General features: G+C 37.7%; 1 protein-coding gene across 1 annotated transcript in view; it reads left to right on the top strand.

Annotated features, from left to right (window-relative positions):
* ADCY2 (adenylate cyclase 2) overlaps nucleotides 1-14,530 on the top strand; it is a 205,765-nt gene that overhangs the window by 184,746 nt on the left and 6,489 nt on the right. The window contains exons 20-23 of the mRNA XM_059477068.1: nucleotides 5,221-5,379; nucleotides 9,667-9,813; nucleotides 10,897-11,004; nucleotides 13,053-13,167. Of these exons, the coding sequence (XP_059333051.1) occupies nucleotides 5,221-5,379; nucleotides 9,667-9,813; nucleotides 10,897-11,004; nucleotides 13,053-13,167 (529 nt within the window). The remainder of the gene's footprint in view (nucleotides 1-5,220; nucleotides 5,380-9,666; nucleotides 9,814-10,896; nucleotides 11,005-13,052; nucleotides 13,168-14,530) is intronic.

Raw genomic sequence — 14,530 nt, 5'->3', positions numbered from 1 at the left:
AGAAGTGTGCCACATGCTGAGGCCATGGTTGCACTAAAACTGTGACCCAACAGGAAACTACTCTTTTTATGACCCAGTTGTGCTTTTCCAGAACAAATGTGATGTCAATGGTCTTACCCTGTACTAAGCTGAGGGAAGATGCAAGGGCAGTTCTTTCTCTAAATCCTCAGGCTCGTAGAGGATTCATGGCTAAAAGATGCAATTCCAGCCCGTTGTGCCAGAACAATGCAGTGCACAAGACAGGGCTCTGAAACTGAAAAGGCAATCCATGTGAGATCTCATGAACAGCCTGAGCCGTCACAGACTGCAGCCTTGGAAAGGACTTTATCCCAGACTGTCCTTAAATCATTCATTTACATTATAACTCCTCAAAAGTTAATGACTGTCATTTAAATTGCCATGCAGGCCCTGCAGGTTGCTACACAAAAATTCTTATCTGGCAGTTTCTGCAGTATTTATTGTAGTGGGGAACATCCTTCTTGATTTAGAAATAACATTCTTCATCTGCCTTGTCAGCAGCAGCACTTAGAGTTTTTTCATTTGATGGTGGTGACAGAGTGGGTCTAGAGCGCAGCTACTTTCCCTCAGAAAGAGGGATAAGTTTTTTATCTCATCAGTGGAGAATCTTTAGTCCCTGTCAACCCAAGTCTCAGATGGAGGCAAAGGGTGCAATACCAAGAATAAAGGAGAGAAGGAATATCATCTTCATTGGGAAAAGAAAGATTTCTTTGTGGGTTCAGTCACATCAGCAAAGAAGTTTGTTCTGCATGCAGCTACAGGTGTTTTCTGTCACACCAACTAAGAAATGAATGTATAATGGAAAAAGTCTTCATTTTGAGAGCTGTAGGTCCAGGATCCTTGTCATGATAGCACTTATTTGTAACTCTTCATTCCTTTGCCTTTGATTTTTCTAACTTTTTCTCCCTTAAAGAAGAAGGAGAAAAAGGCTTCTGCATTTTCAAATGCTCTCAAGCAAAGTCTAAAATGGAAAATGTTATGAACTAATTTTAATACATACCTGGCATAAGAGCTGCCATTTAAAGTTACTGTTGGTGATATTGATTGGTAGCAAATGCTTGAAAAAAGAATAGAGGAGGAAATCAACCTGCATAGTGTGACCTATTCACGGACATATACTTCCCACCTTCTGCCAGTTAGTATTTCTGTGGCTGTGTTTAATAGCTATTGGCTGTTCTGTTTTCTGTTTCACTGTCTGATCTCTTTTAAACACATTTTATCTTGCTGGTGTTCCCAACACTGATAATGAATTTCACAGTTTGATAAAAATTCATGGGACAGTGTCTGTCTTTCTATTTTTAGACTTTCTCTTTTCTACTTTTATTGAGTGGCACTTTTAGGATGCTGTTGAGCCATCTTGGCAGTGTCAACAAAGTCAAATTCTTCCTTACCCTTCTTCCAGAGGGTAATATGCAAGTAATTGCTCTGTTAATTATTGTATTTTTTGCAGATAATACATATTTTTTCTTTTTTTGATATCTGATTATTTAAAAAATGCTAAAGATAATAGCACTGATGAAAAGGACAGCCTTTCTACTTCCCTTCAGCTGCCATTGGTGCTCCTCTGTCCCCAGGATGAGTAACCAAACGTTCATCCAAACAAAAAGTGGAGGCTCTCCTGCAAGCCTAGCTCTGTGAGCCTGCTCACCACTGGCCATAGAGATGCCTCTCCTGAATCAAAAGCAGCAGGGGATCAGTGCCTCTTGTTCAGTGGGGATGAAGAGAGGAAGAGTTAGTATGTCATTACATGGCTTATGACCCTACCTAATTCCTGTAGCTGCACAGCTGGCATCACCACTGGAAGAAGCAGACCTTCCCTCTGCTGCTCATTCCTATCCTTTTGTCTCCTCATTTGTACTGGCCCAGCTCAATGTGTAGATGTATAGTGCATCAAAATAGAGAAATGGTCAGGATTAAAAATTAATCCTGCAGAAGTGGTTGCTCTTGAGGCAGATCTATTTTCAAGATTTATGATGTGGCTACAGCAATGCTTGTGCCGGAAGAATGGCGGTGAACAGACAAAAGTGAGGTGGAAAAAACAGAACTGGTTTTTTTTTGATGGCCCTGCCAGCATAGGTGAGAACCATTTCCTGACACTGAGATGAAGTGACTCATTTCACCCTGCATACCGATCCCGAGAGTTACTTGATAATGGGCTGGCAACAGGCAGACAGTGTGCTGAGAATGGTGATTCTTCCACCCTTCCCAGGAGAATCCAGATTGGTGTGGGCTTGACTGTGTAAGGAGAGTGCTCACTTTTAAACACGGCTGAGCACTAAATCTCTCTTATGATCGGCTTTGAATCCAGTATTGACATAGCCTGTGAATTCCTTTCTCAACAGTACCTAAAATATTATGTGTCCCGTTCCTTTGTAGTTTTTTTATAGTTTTTCATGATTGATTATATTGTAGTTATCCACACTGAATTTCATTGGTAGTTTTACTGCTGAGGTGCTTGTGGCAGTTTCTCAGAGCTGTAAAAACTGTTTCTTTGTTGTCTCTCTTCTGTTGTTTAGCAAGCTTTTATTTTGCGAGAAAATTCTTCTCTTTCTGAACAAAGTAGTCTCTTCAAGAGTCTCTTCTGAAAGAATTCAATGAAAACTTATTTCAAATTTCACTGCTAGTCACATGACCATTTACTTCTTTGTAGTAGATAGAGGCATGTTTACAGTATGTCAACTCATCCACTTGTATCAGCATTAGCCACTAAGTCTAAATAGCTCTTTTCCTTAGCATTTACTGGCTTTTTTTACAAGGTACCTTGCTCTACTGTTCCTGCTTCTTTTCCAAAGACTTGCCTTATATCCCTACCCTTTGTCAGTTCTCTAACACTCTGTCTGTCTTGACTGATCAGGATAAGTTTCGTATCATGCAAACAAACCAACACAAAAACCACCACCACCACAATTCAAAATAAGTTAATAAGCTGGTCCTCTTCTCTTTTTGTAATATGATATGCTGACTTTTCTAATTTCAAAGCAAATTGTAGAATACATTCTGATTTTTCTTTTCTGATCTCTAAGTTCTCTTTGCCCTTTTTTGGAGCAGCCTAAATTTAATTCAGTAAAGAGTAAGGTAGTAAATAAATTATCTTTTTTATACTAGCTTTTGAAGAAGAAACATATTTTTGAAAACTTCACTTAGCTACCACCTTTTCTTTTCACTACAAAGTTGGTACAATCTATGGATATTTAATTTCAGCAGGCATCCATGTTACTTTTGTCAATTTATGCCCAAGGATTTTGACGTCCCAACGTTTTACTGGATTTTTCCTGCATGGATACCATTTGTGGCATTTGAATTTACCATCTATGTGTATTTATATTTATACTAATCCAAGTTCTTGGATGTATAAATATCTAACATATATATAAAAAGATATTCTCAAAAAGTGACTGCATGTATTTTGCGTGCTGTGGATGGTTCTGAAAAAAATCTCTATTCATGATCTCAAGCTTTATAGGACTGATAATTGCCATTTAATACAGGCACAATGACAAGGCAATAATAAAATCCTATTCCCAAATTCCTGCAGAAATCTGTTTTCAGGTTCTCTGTACCTTTATGATTGTCTGTACAAGTGTTTAATTCTCTGCCCACTCTTATTTTGCTTATAGTTTGCAAATACCCTTTAGTAAAATATAATTATTTCAAATATCCAGCTTGTTTGTTTATTTGACATTCAAAGTCCAGATTTCTGCAATGCAGCATGATCCATTCTAAGATGTCAAGACCCCTTTTACTTTCAGAAGAATGTCACCCTTGAGTCAGAATAGCCAGAATATTTCTTTTGGGGTGCATTTGAGGTCTGCATTCTGTCCTTAGCAGTATCGATATCAGCACAAAGAGAGTATGTTAACAGTGATTTCATGTGATGGATGTTCTCTTTCAGTTTTGTAATTAAATGTTTAAATAGTACCTGGTCCTTATCAACCAATTCAAAGGAAACTTGAGTATATTTCTCTCTATACATTTAAGTGGAGGAATCATTTTCCTCTTACTGTTTTTTCATCCTGCAGGTATTTTGCCTTTTAAAAGCTTGCCAAATCATTTTAATACCATCTAATTTCAACTTTCTACTCTTATCTTTGGCTGTGATCTCAGCAGAATTCCTATGAATCATTTTGAGCTGTTACAGCCACTGTCCAGTCAGAAGGACTAATCTCATTTTTTATGTCAATGCTTACTGACTGCTAATACCAGTAGCTAGCACTTTTAAGTTTTTCTGTAATAAGATTGCCATCATAATCATATTCTCCTGGTTAATGACATAGTCTTCATTGACATTGCCTGATAGTGTTAAACCACTAAGACTACATTGAAACAGCTCTTGATTTTATCAGGTCAAATGAGATAGGCCAGAGGAGGCTTTACTGTGGAAATAATGCCTTAGAATTCATGACAACACCCTGAAAATATTGAAAGGAAGTGGAGAGAGCTCCGCAAAAGTGCAGTTTTATTTATTTTCCACCACCTTTCTAGTGAAATTGGATCCCAAAACATACTGATGCTCCAAGGATGTTGTGTGTTTTCATATAGTTCCAGGTATTGTTGTAGTTACTGGAAAGCTACTATGAAAATTCTGGGACAAAAAGAAAAGCAGGATAAAGTATTACAGAAAGGAGTGTAAAAGTAAGCAACCAACCAAAAAAAAAGAGCAACTAACAAAACCAAAACGAAACTGAGTTGGCCCAGCTGACTGGGCCATTTTTTATAGTCTGATCATGATTTGATATACTGAATGTAAATCATATCAATAGGCTGTTTTCTTTTCACCAGGCTGGTTGCATGGCATAAGTTCAAGTTAGTAAAACTAGGGTCTTCCTAAAATGCCCATTATTGTAAGTGAAATTCTGCACTTACAAAATAATACTAAGTTGCAAAACTATACATTGTTTCCATTACAGTGTTTGATTTCTGTAATGAATTTCTACTCAAGTTTAAGAGTAGATAAATAAATCTTCCGTTGCTTAAGGCACCTTGCAACTTTTCTTTTTTTCTCATTGGCCTTTTTGCTGGATTTGATAAAATGTATGTCACAAAATGTATGCTTGGGCTGTGACTTCTGTGGGACCTGGAATTATATTTGAGTGGCTAAATAATTGTAGGGGTTGTGTACTGTGCTTATTTTGTCTCTTAAACCTGTACTCCAGCAGGACAAGATGCCTATTGTTTCTTTACTTCTGTGTCCTCTTGTAACAGAATGAATATTACTGTAGGTTAGACTTCCTGTGGAAGAACAAGTTCAAAAAAGAGCGGGAGGAGATTGAAACCATGGAGAACCTAAATCGGGTGCTTCTGGAGAATGTGCTTCCAGCCCACGTAGCTGAACACTTCTTGGCAAGGAACCTGAAGAATGAGGTCAGCTGTCTCTGTATATCCTCTGCTCTGTAAGAAAGCAGTGCGCCCTGGAAATACCACTTAATGCTGTTTTGAACAGTAGGTCCTTACAGCAAAAATATAAATTTACAGACACTTTCATTTCCCCTTTCCTTCCTGTAAGGTTTGCTTTACAGCACTGAATGCACCATAAAACCTTGAAATAAAAAGGTGAAATTTTCCTAAGTGGCAATGCACTTTGCCTTTAGAAGGATGGTAAAAATAGGTGAGGAGGAGGAGGAACACAATGGCTGAATCAACATGGGTTTAATTTTAAATCATATGCATTCAGATACTTTTTCCTCCATGATCAGAGTGGAGTTGCAACCAGGTTCTGAATTTTCTTCTGTTCACTGGAGAGCTTGTTTATTGCAGTGAAAATTAACTTTTTCCCTGAAATAGTGGCTATGTTAATTCTGGAAAGATGTTCTGAACACTGAATTACCTATTTATTTACTGTTTAATGGACCTAATCCCCTAATCCAAGCACCAGAAAAGTCACCCAAAAGATCCGTCTTTACTTTTCTGGAAATTGGATCTGCTCCTAATATTCCTTTACAGTAATAATAAAGAAAAAATATATATACAAAAATCTATTTCGAGAGAGTAGCAGCTATAGAGATCTTAAATGTAAGATTTTTAATTACTTGTGCTTGCCAAATAATTGTTTCAAAAAAGACAGAAGAGGGCAGAGGGCAGATTTAAGGATTTATTTTTGATCTTCTGAGCAAAAAAGGACAACATCTTCCTTTTCACTGTGGTTTGCATTAAGCAGTACTAATCAGGACTGCATTTCAACACTTTAGTATTCCCTGCAAATATTCATTTGGTAGCTAACAAAAATTGCTGTGGGGTTCCTTTGAATGCGATGAAGATTTTGGCTAGAAGCCAAGTTGACTCCGCTCCAGTTCTCAGTTAAGGCATTAAATACAGCAAACCATCAGGAAATTGCTTTCTTGATTATGTGCTACTCCACCTCAGCTTCCCAGCAGAGCAACACCATCTGCTTACCTTTGTATCAGCTACCAGATTTATCTTGTCACCCCTCAAGATTCTTAGGTTGGAATGAGTTTACTTAATTCAATGAAGCACAGAAATTGTAGAGTGCTGAGCTCCCCAACTCATCATGTCAGGTGAAGTAAAAAGGATTTGACATGATTTTAATGACATCCATTGAAAAAAACCCAAAAAACAAACTCAAGTTTTTCCTTGTTTTGTTTCTTTCAAGAGTTTTCAAAGGAAGGCCATTTCAAATCTCTGGAAGTATTCAGGAATATAAGTATCTGTCATGTCTTTAGATTTGTTTCAATATCAGCAAGGTTCTGTATGTAGATACAGATGTTAGGGCAGATTAGGCCTTTGTTTTCTCGGTGTGGATGTCTTAAGTCAACAGATATGACATTGAAATTTATCCACATTTTCCTTAGCTGCAAACATTCAAGTCGGTATGGTTTTATGTTTGTTTTTTTCTGTTTAAAATAGATTCTGAGATTAAGAAAATGGATGAATATTCTATTTCCAAATACTACTTCCCTTAGTATTTTATGCATGCAGGTGTATATGGAGATAAGGGAAAACAAATGCTGCTGAAAAGCAGGCAGGAGAAATGAAAAGGGAAAAAGTTAGTGGATAAATGCTAACAGTTGCACATGTAGTAGTGTAGTAGTAGTTTCAAATGACCAACATCTTTTTATAATAAGATATATATATTGACTAATGCTAATAGGCCAAAAGCAAAGGTCCTTCAGAGCAAATAATAAAGGTTTGTTTGCTTTACCAGAACTTCCAGAGCTGGGTTTCTGCTTTATAGTCTGCATGCTGGAGACAGGTTATTTTCCAAGACAGGTTATTTTCTAATTGAAAAGCAGGCTCAAATCTAAAATGAAAAGCAGGAAACAGGGTCAGGATTAAATATATCTGCACCTGGCTTTTGCAGCTTTCTCCTTAATGCTTTTATCCTTCAGATTCCCTATTAGTAAAAAGTGCTTGGGAACTTTTGTGCTGAAAGCTAACTGGCAAGCCCATCTCTGAGCAAGAGGAATCGTGCTTTATTAGCTACAGGATGGAGCTAGCACTTTACTTAGAGCAAAAATTCTGCCCCAGAGAAGCTGACCGCCATACCCTTCCAAGGGATAAAATTGGACTGGTTTGCCTTCCCTATCCCAGGAGATCTTGAGGCATTGGAGATGAGGGGACAGTAAAAGAAACATACTTGCAGAATTTCAGATGGTATTAAAGAGGAAAAAGGAAAGGATTGAATGTAAAAGACAGGATGATTTTATTTTTGTAAAAATAAGAAAAGCTATTCCTTCCTAGAATAGTATTGCACTTAATTTTCTAACTACATATTTTGGAGAGTACTGTTTCAAGAGAAGAACTCTCAGGAAAATTAAGGCACTCAATTGTAACATTCTTTATTATTATGATCAAAATAAACTAGATAGGGATGACTCCTTGAAATTCTCTGAAATTTATTGTGATAGTCACAATTACTAGTTATCTGGTTATAAATAGTGCCACTTGTTGTTGTTCCATGATGGTGCTATGTAATTGAGCATTCATTAGTGGAGATGAATTACTAGAGAGGAAGGAGGACAAATGGGTCGCTGTAATTGAAATGAAGTTACAGTGAAGATGACCTGAGGAAATAGAAGTAAAGCTGAGTTAACCATGGAGTGTAGTCTCTGTACCTTGCTAAGGAAATACCCCATGTGACCATGCAGGAGCCACTCTGGCAGTCACACCTGCAGCACCCAAGAAGGGACCAAATTCCCTTCACAGTGGGCAGCTCCAGTGAGCCAAGAGGTGCCCTGCTGGACTCCCCACACACCTACAGTCAGACCAGATTTCCTTACTGGCTTGACCCTTGGGTTTCCCACAGGAGAGTCTCAAAAATCTGGATTTAATCATGGTGCTACAAAAGAATAACAGCTGGAGCTGTGAATCAATGTATTCCATCCCTGCAGCATACAGTTGTGGTGGAGCGTCAGCAATGCTATGGGTATAAAATCCCTAGAAAATACAGGAGGCACAAAAATCTAGTTATAAAAAATTTATCTCGTGCAGCTGCATGTGTTCCTTCCTGTCCATCATTATTTTCATGTTTGCTCAGAAATTTCCTTTACACCTGTGATGGGATGAAGCAGTCAGCAGTTTTCCCATAGTTCTGTTATTTTTCAGTTATACATCAGCAGTAAAGATCCCCTATATCTGTGCACATCTGTGTACAGACACACCACATTCTTCCAAAAGGACACACTGACTGTCAAATTGCAAAACCCAAGCTTTGCTAAGTAAACAGGAAAATACTATCTTATGCTTCTTGAACTCACAGAATAAATCCTTTTTATGTGACTATTGAAATCCCTTGTTTCTCAAATAATAACTTGAAGGTAGTTCTACATAAAAGTAGATAGCAGCCTCGTTTATAGCTATGTCTACCTTTGTGTATAGATGTTATTTCTTTTTTAAGTGTTAGTTTAATAATTTTTTTTTCTTTCTATCTTTTTTGGGGGGATGTGAATTTGTCCTGAAAGAAGAGATAGTCTCATGTTCAAGGGCAGTGGAGAGGAAAGTGAAGGGTGTAGTGGGAGGTGGTCATTTTTAGCACCAGAATCTTTCTGTGGAGTAGAGATGCTCTCATTTCAGTGGTCACAGAAGGTAGTGCAGACTCTGCCATAAGTAAGTTTCAGTTCAGATGAATTCTTTTCTCTTTGGCCCAGCTCCTTGTTATGCAAAAGAAAGGATAATTATTTTGTCCTCTTAGGCGTATTGTCATTTTAGGTTAGGAACTATCAATCGGGGTCATTTTGCATTATTCACTTGTAGTACATTGAGTTTGTGATTTTGGTTCAGTTTTTTAGTTAGTACAATAATAAACAGCCAGTAATAAATTGGATATTGTTTTACAAAATACATTTTCAGCCGTGCAAGCCAGACTAAATTCTCTTCATAAGAAGTTTCAAAGATGGGCCCTGTCTAATGAATTAGTGAACATTTTGTTTTCACAAAGTTAATGTTCAGGAAGAAAAAAAAATCATTACAATATTTTCAGCCTTTTGTGTTAATTCGCCCTTATGAATAGGTTTATGCATTGTTTTAAATTAATAAATGCAGCTAAATGCTAAAAACATCCAACCTCCATCTTAAGGCATTCCAACTACTGCAGCACCTCTGTTTTTGATCCTGGATACTGCATGTTAATTAGGAAAGTTATTTACAGCAGACTATGATAATTGTTTTTTCTTTATACTGTTTTCTTTTGGACAGGACCTGTATCACCAGTCATATGACTGCGTCTGTGTCATGTTTGCCTCTGTTCCGGATTTCAAGGAATTTTACACAGAATCTGATGTAAACAAGGAAGGGTTGGAATGTCTCAGGCTGCTGAATGAGATCATTGCGGACTTTGATGATGTATGTACTACAACAGTGTTTGACATATGGTTTCAATCTTACTAACTCATGATATGCAACAGTCAGAAAACATACTTGAAGGGGAGAGTGGAAGAGCTGTCAGAAAATACTTACAGGGACTATTAAAGGAAAAAATAGATTTATGTGAGATAAATCAGATACTGATCTCACATCATACTCAATTGCTTTTGATTTCCTATAATGAGAATGCTATGAGTATTTTTTTTTTTTTTTTGCCCATTAGCTGCAGTTTTTGAGACAATTACATTACATGCCATGGATTAACCATAGGTTCTAAATATGAATGTTTAAAGTCAGGCATAACCTTTGTGTTATACCTGATCTGCACTGATGATTTGATACACAAGCACATCAAAGGACTATAAAAGTTGTGATGTTCCATTCACTGAAGTCAGAAGCAAAGAGAGAGTATGACTACAGATGGATTAGGAAAAGGCATCTATAAAGGCCTCACTGAGAACAGTATTTCTCTATAGGGAAGTCATTAGTGATGAAGATACCAGTAAAAGTTATTAAAATCGTGTCATGACTCAGAGAGCACAGTCTGGATTTGTGGGTCTGAAGCTATAGAGGGTATTTTAGCAGCAAACCCATTTGGAGAGCATTGGGTATTCAATGTTCAAAAAAATTGGGATATATGTACTAAAATCCTTGAATTTTAGTCCTATTGGCATGGAGTATTCCACTGGCATGGAATGGACGCTTACTTTCAGAAAGCTGCCTAAAGCTTAACTGTTGGCTGGCATGGTGGTCCACTTCCAATATCACAGGAGTGCAAAGTCTACTGACTTTTATAAGCTGTATGTAAAATAAGATGGAATTTATTCTCACTACCATAAATTTAATTTCTGTATAGTAAAAAGTTATTTGAGAAGAAAGAAATTCCCTTTCCTTGGAGTTCTGTAACCATTGTTTTATCCATCCTTAAGTCCTTCATCCTGTATATATTTGTGAAGCCATTTGAGGTCCATACAGAAACTGTTCTAAGACTTGAGTCTCTGATTGGTGTTAGACTAACAGGACTGCTGATCAGAATAATAAATGACTGTCCTTGTTTTACAGTTGTTGTCAAAGCCAAAGTTCAGTGGAGTTGAAAAGATAAAGACCATTGGAAGCACTTACATGGCAGCAACAGGACTCAGTGCTACACCCAACCAAGAACAGTGTCAGGTACAGGAAAACATGTTTCTGCTTAATAAAAAGCATATTCAAATGAAGGCTGAAATTTTGTTCATTAAGCTGCAGATTATGTATAATAATGTGGCCTAGTTTTTTCTTATTAGCATAGATTGTATTGTACTGGACAAGTATATAGTTTAGTATACATTCTGTGAATTTTTCTTCACATTGCAGTTTGAAAATGCCACCTCTGTATTTGCTAAAACAGGCCTTCTGCTCTGGATACAGTACAACATTTCATTCCTATGTGCTACATCAGGACTGGATTTACAGAGCATACAAAAGATTGCAAGAATTAAAGTTTTCCATTGTGAGCTGGGAGGGATGATTTGCCTTACTAACTACACTTTTAGAACCCTCAGACTCAGCACTGAGAATATGTTCCTTTATTTCTAGTTTACTTAATATGGTAAGATTAGGAACTGTAGTCAGTGGAAATCCAGATCAGAAAAGCAATTCATAACTTATTCAAAAACCTTGCCTCTGCCATGATCTCTTTAGAGTACTATAGGTTGGCAACAGAGAGACAGCAATTAAGAATCAACACAGTCTCTGCTAAGGATTAATGTGCTCTTGCCAAACTCATGTTCCTTCTAAACACAAGCAATTACTACGTGAACTGTAGACCCTAAGGATCCTGAGGACAAAGGATTATTTTAAATTAGCTCTGACATTTAATGCAGGGAGGTGAAGGAGATGAAGAAAATGCAGAGCTGCAGACCGAAGATATGAAGACATAGAGAGCTCTCAATCACAACTAAAACTAGTGTATGCAGAGGAAGAAATTTATCACAGGAGTTATTTCCACAATCAGGTGATCCACAGTTTAGCATTCCTTTGGTGTTTGGTTCACATTCTCAAAAGAAACCCACCAAAACTCAGCAGCCTTCATTCCAGATTCCCAAAGATGCACAGATCCTGCAGTACCTAGTGAGGCAGTGACTGACTGCTAGACATACTGCTGGGAACCACCCCCAGCTTAAAACAAGCATCCAAGGAAGACTTAAGTGCCTAAGGAAGGGGTCTGAATATATCAGCTGAACAGGAAACCATCTGTTTTAGCTAGGAGTGAACTCCAAAGGAAACAGGCTTCATTTATCTAAACAGCTGCTCCAGCAAGCACCACTACTGTCCCACCCTAGACTGATGCACGCACTCCATGAATCATCTCTGAAGTTGTCATCTGTCCATCTCTTCTGTCCCTTTATCTCAAGATATAGGGAAGATTCAGTAATTTCTCACAGAGATCAATGAGTCCATGTATTATTAAATCAGTCACTGGTCAGGATCCTACCTTGGGGTGTGGGACACCAAAATCAATTTTCTCCTCAGGCTGAAAGGACTCAAAACAGCACTTAAAATAAGGTTGCTTTGTTATGTATGAGGAGAGATTAAATCTACAGCCTTGGTAAGTTGTATAAACTCTGTAAGTAAAAGTGCAGAGTGGGGTTGCCCTCTTCCTCTTGCATTTTAGTAATTTTCAGGTCTGTTAAATGTTCTCAAATGTACTTGCCTATCTGCAAGATGAGATCAGTGGAAGAATTTTTAGAATTCTGAATTTCACTGGATCTTAAGCATTTTATAAGGGTGCTGAGCTGTGCAACAGTGAGAGGAAATAATCTCTGTAGAGCTGTCCACAAGCATTATTTATTATGAAAGGGAATACAATAGAAGCAGACACTTAAAGAAAATGAATTAACAAATTATAGGCACACATAGATATTGAGTGCCTGTGGGATTAAACAGCAGCTAATCAGTCAGTTGACAATCAAAATGTTGGATTAGGCATGGTTTGGATGTATCACCACTAGACTGCCTGGTTGTACACAAGTGAAATGCATTCTGTGTCTTGGCCATTGTTTGATCTTACTGATGCTGGACAGGGTACCACCTTCTACATTACTTCTCTGCATCTGCCTGCAGAGGCATCCCTAAGGGCATAAGTGTCTTCAAGTGTTCAATGTATTTTGGTTGTATTCTTGCAGCAACCAAGGCTCACAAGACTGATTTCACATTGTTTGCTTGTCTTTTGAATTCAGGAACCTGAACGACAGTATATGCACATAGGAACCATGGTGGAGTTTGCATTTGCCTTGGTGGCAAAACTGGATGTCATAAACAAGCATTCATTCAATGACTTCAAGTTACGAGTAGGTGAGTATCATATGATCTTAGGAAAGCATCGTGGACAAGGGGGGGAATTAAAGTAGTAACAGAACTGACCAAAAGGGCCATGATAGTAAACAGCACCATCTTTACCTTGTTTAAAAACAGCCTGCATGGTATTGCCTATCAACGCCTAGAGTGTTTCAAGGCTAGACTCAGAAAAGGACAGTGTTCCTATTTAAAGAATGGTTGAAAAAATTTGTTCACATGGCTCTGAGTGGTTTTATGGTAACTCTTTAAAAATTATTGCAGAGGTTATAAGCTGTGCATTTTTGGAAGTTTACAAATACCAAAAGAGTACACAATAAAACTCTAGACTGGGCTTTGCAAAACTATATAAATGTTTTTTCAGAGGACAGGAGCTATAAGGGGTCAGTGAGGCTGGAATCTGAAATATTTTACATGTACTAAATTCAAACAAGCACACAAAAATGCATTCTTTCCTTTGAACTGTTAGACAAGGGAGAGTATTTGCCTTTGTTATTCAGGTAAGAGCAAAGATGACTAGTTATTTATCTTGGAAAGAAGTATCCCTTATGTTTCATTTTCTAATTGCTTTTTTTTTTTTTGTGCATCCTGGTATTTTTAAAAAGAAACAGACAGCTGCAGTAAGCAGCAGAAAGAATGATAAATGAATTCAGAGCTGGTCAAGAACCGTATGTTCCAAAATGTTTATTTCCTGATAGCAGTACACAACAGTTTCACAATGCAATATGTAACATGGAAAGTGTGAAATGAAAACAGTAAACAAATATTGAAAACCCATAAATTCTGTAAATGTGTCAGAAGTATTTGATTTCCAACAGTTATTCTCCTGCCTCTTCTCCTGCCTTACTGTACCGCTTGCTTTTCCTTTCGGCTGCTCCTCTCAAGTCTATTTCACAGTGCCACCCACTGGCAAAACTGGCTGTCTTCTGACTAAACGAGCTTCTTAGGGCACTCCTTTGCCAGTATGTTTTGTATTCCTTGCTAAAAATGACAAAGCAAATCAGAAGTATGCTTCCTTCTCACAGTGATACAGAACCTGATGGTTCTGGCCATAGCTGACATTGCACATAACAGCAGCTCCAGTACAGATAGGCAGCTGTTGCGTGCCGGGGCTACATCTGCAAGCTGCTTAAAGCAGTACTGGGTCCTTTCAAGTGGGGACCATGAAGCAAAACAAAATGCTTAACTTTGGATTCTTACTAATCTTTCTAATGATTACAGAGAACTCAGACTCCTTTGCTTCATGAAATGAAAAAATGTTTTAACTCCAAAAAGAAACACAGGCCCCAAAGTAGTATTTGTACCGCCATAATGCAAGATAGGCAACATACTGAGATCTTCATTTTCACATCACTACTTCTCC

This window comes from Ammospiza nelsoni, chromosome 1, assembly GCF_027579445.1.
Source record: "Ammospiza nelsoni isolate bAmmNel1 chromosome 1, bAmmNel1.pri, whole genome shotgun sequence".
Taxonomy (NCBI): domain Eukaryota; kingdom Metazoa; phylum Chordata; class Aves; order Passeriformes; family Passerellidae; genus Ammospiza; species Ammospiza nelsoni.
This window is presented reverse-complemented; position numbering and strand designations above follow the sequence as displayed.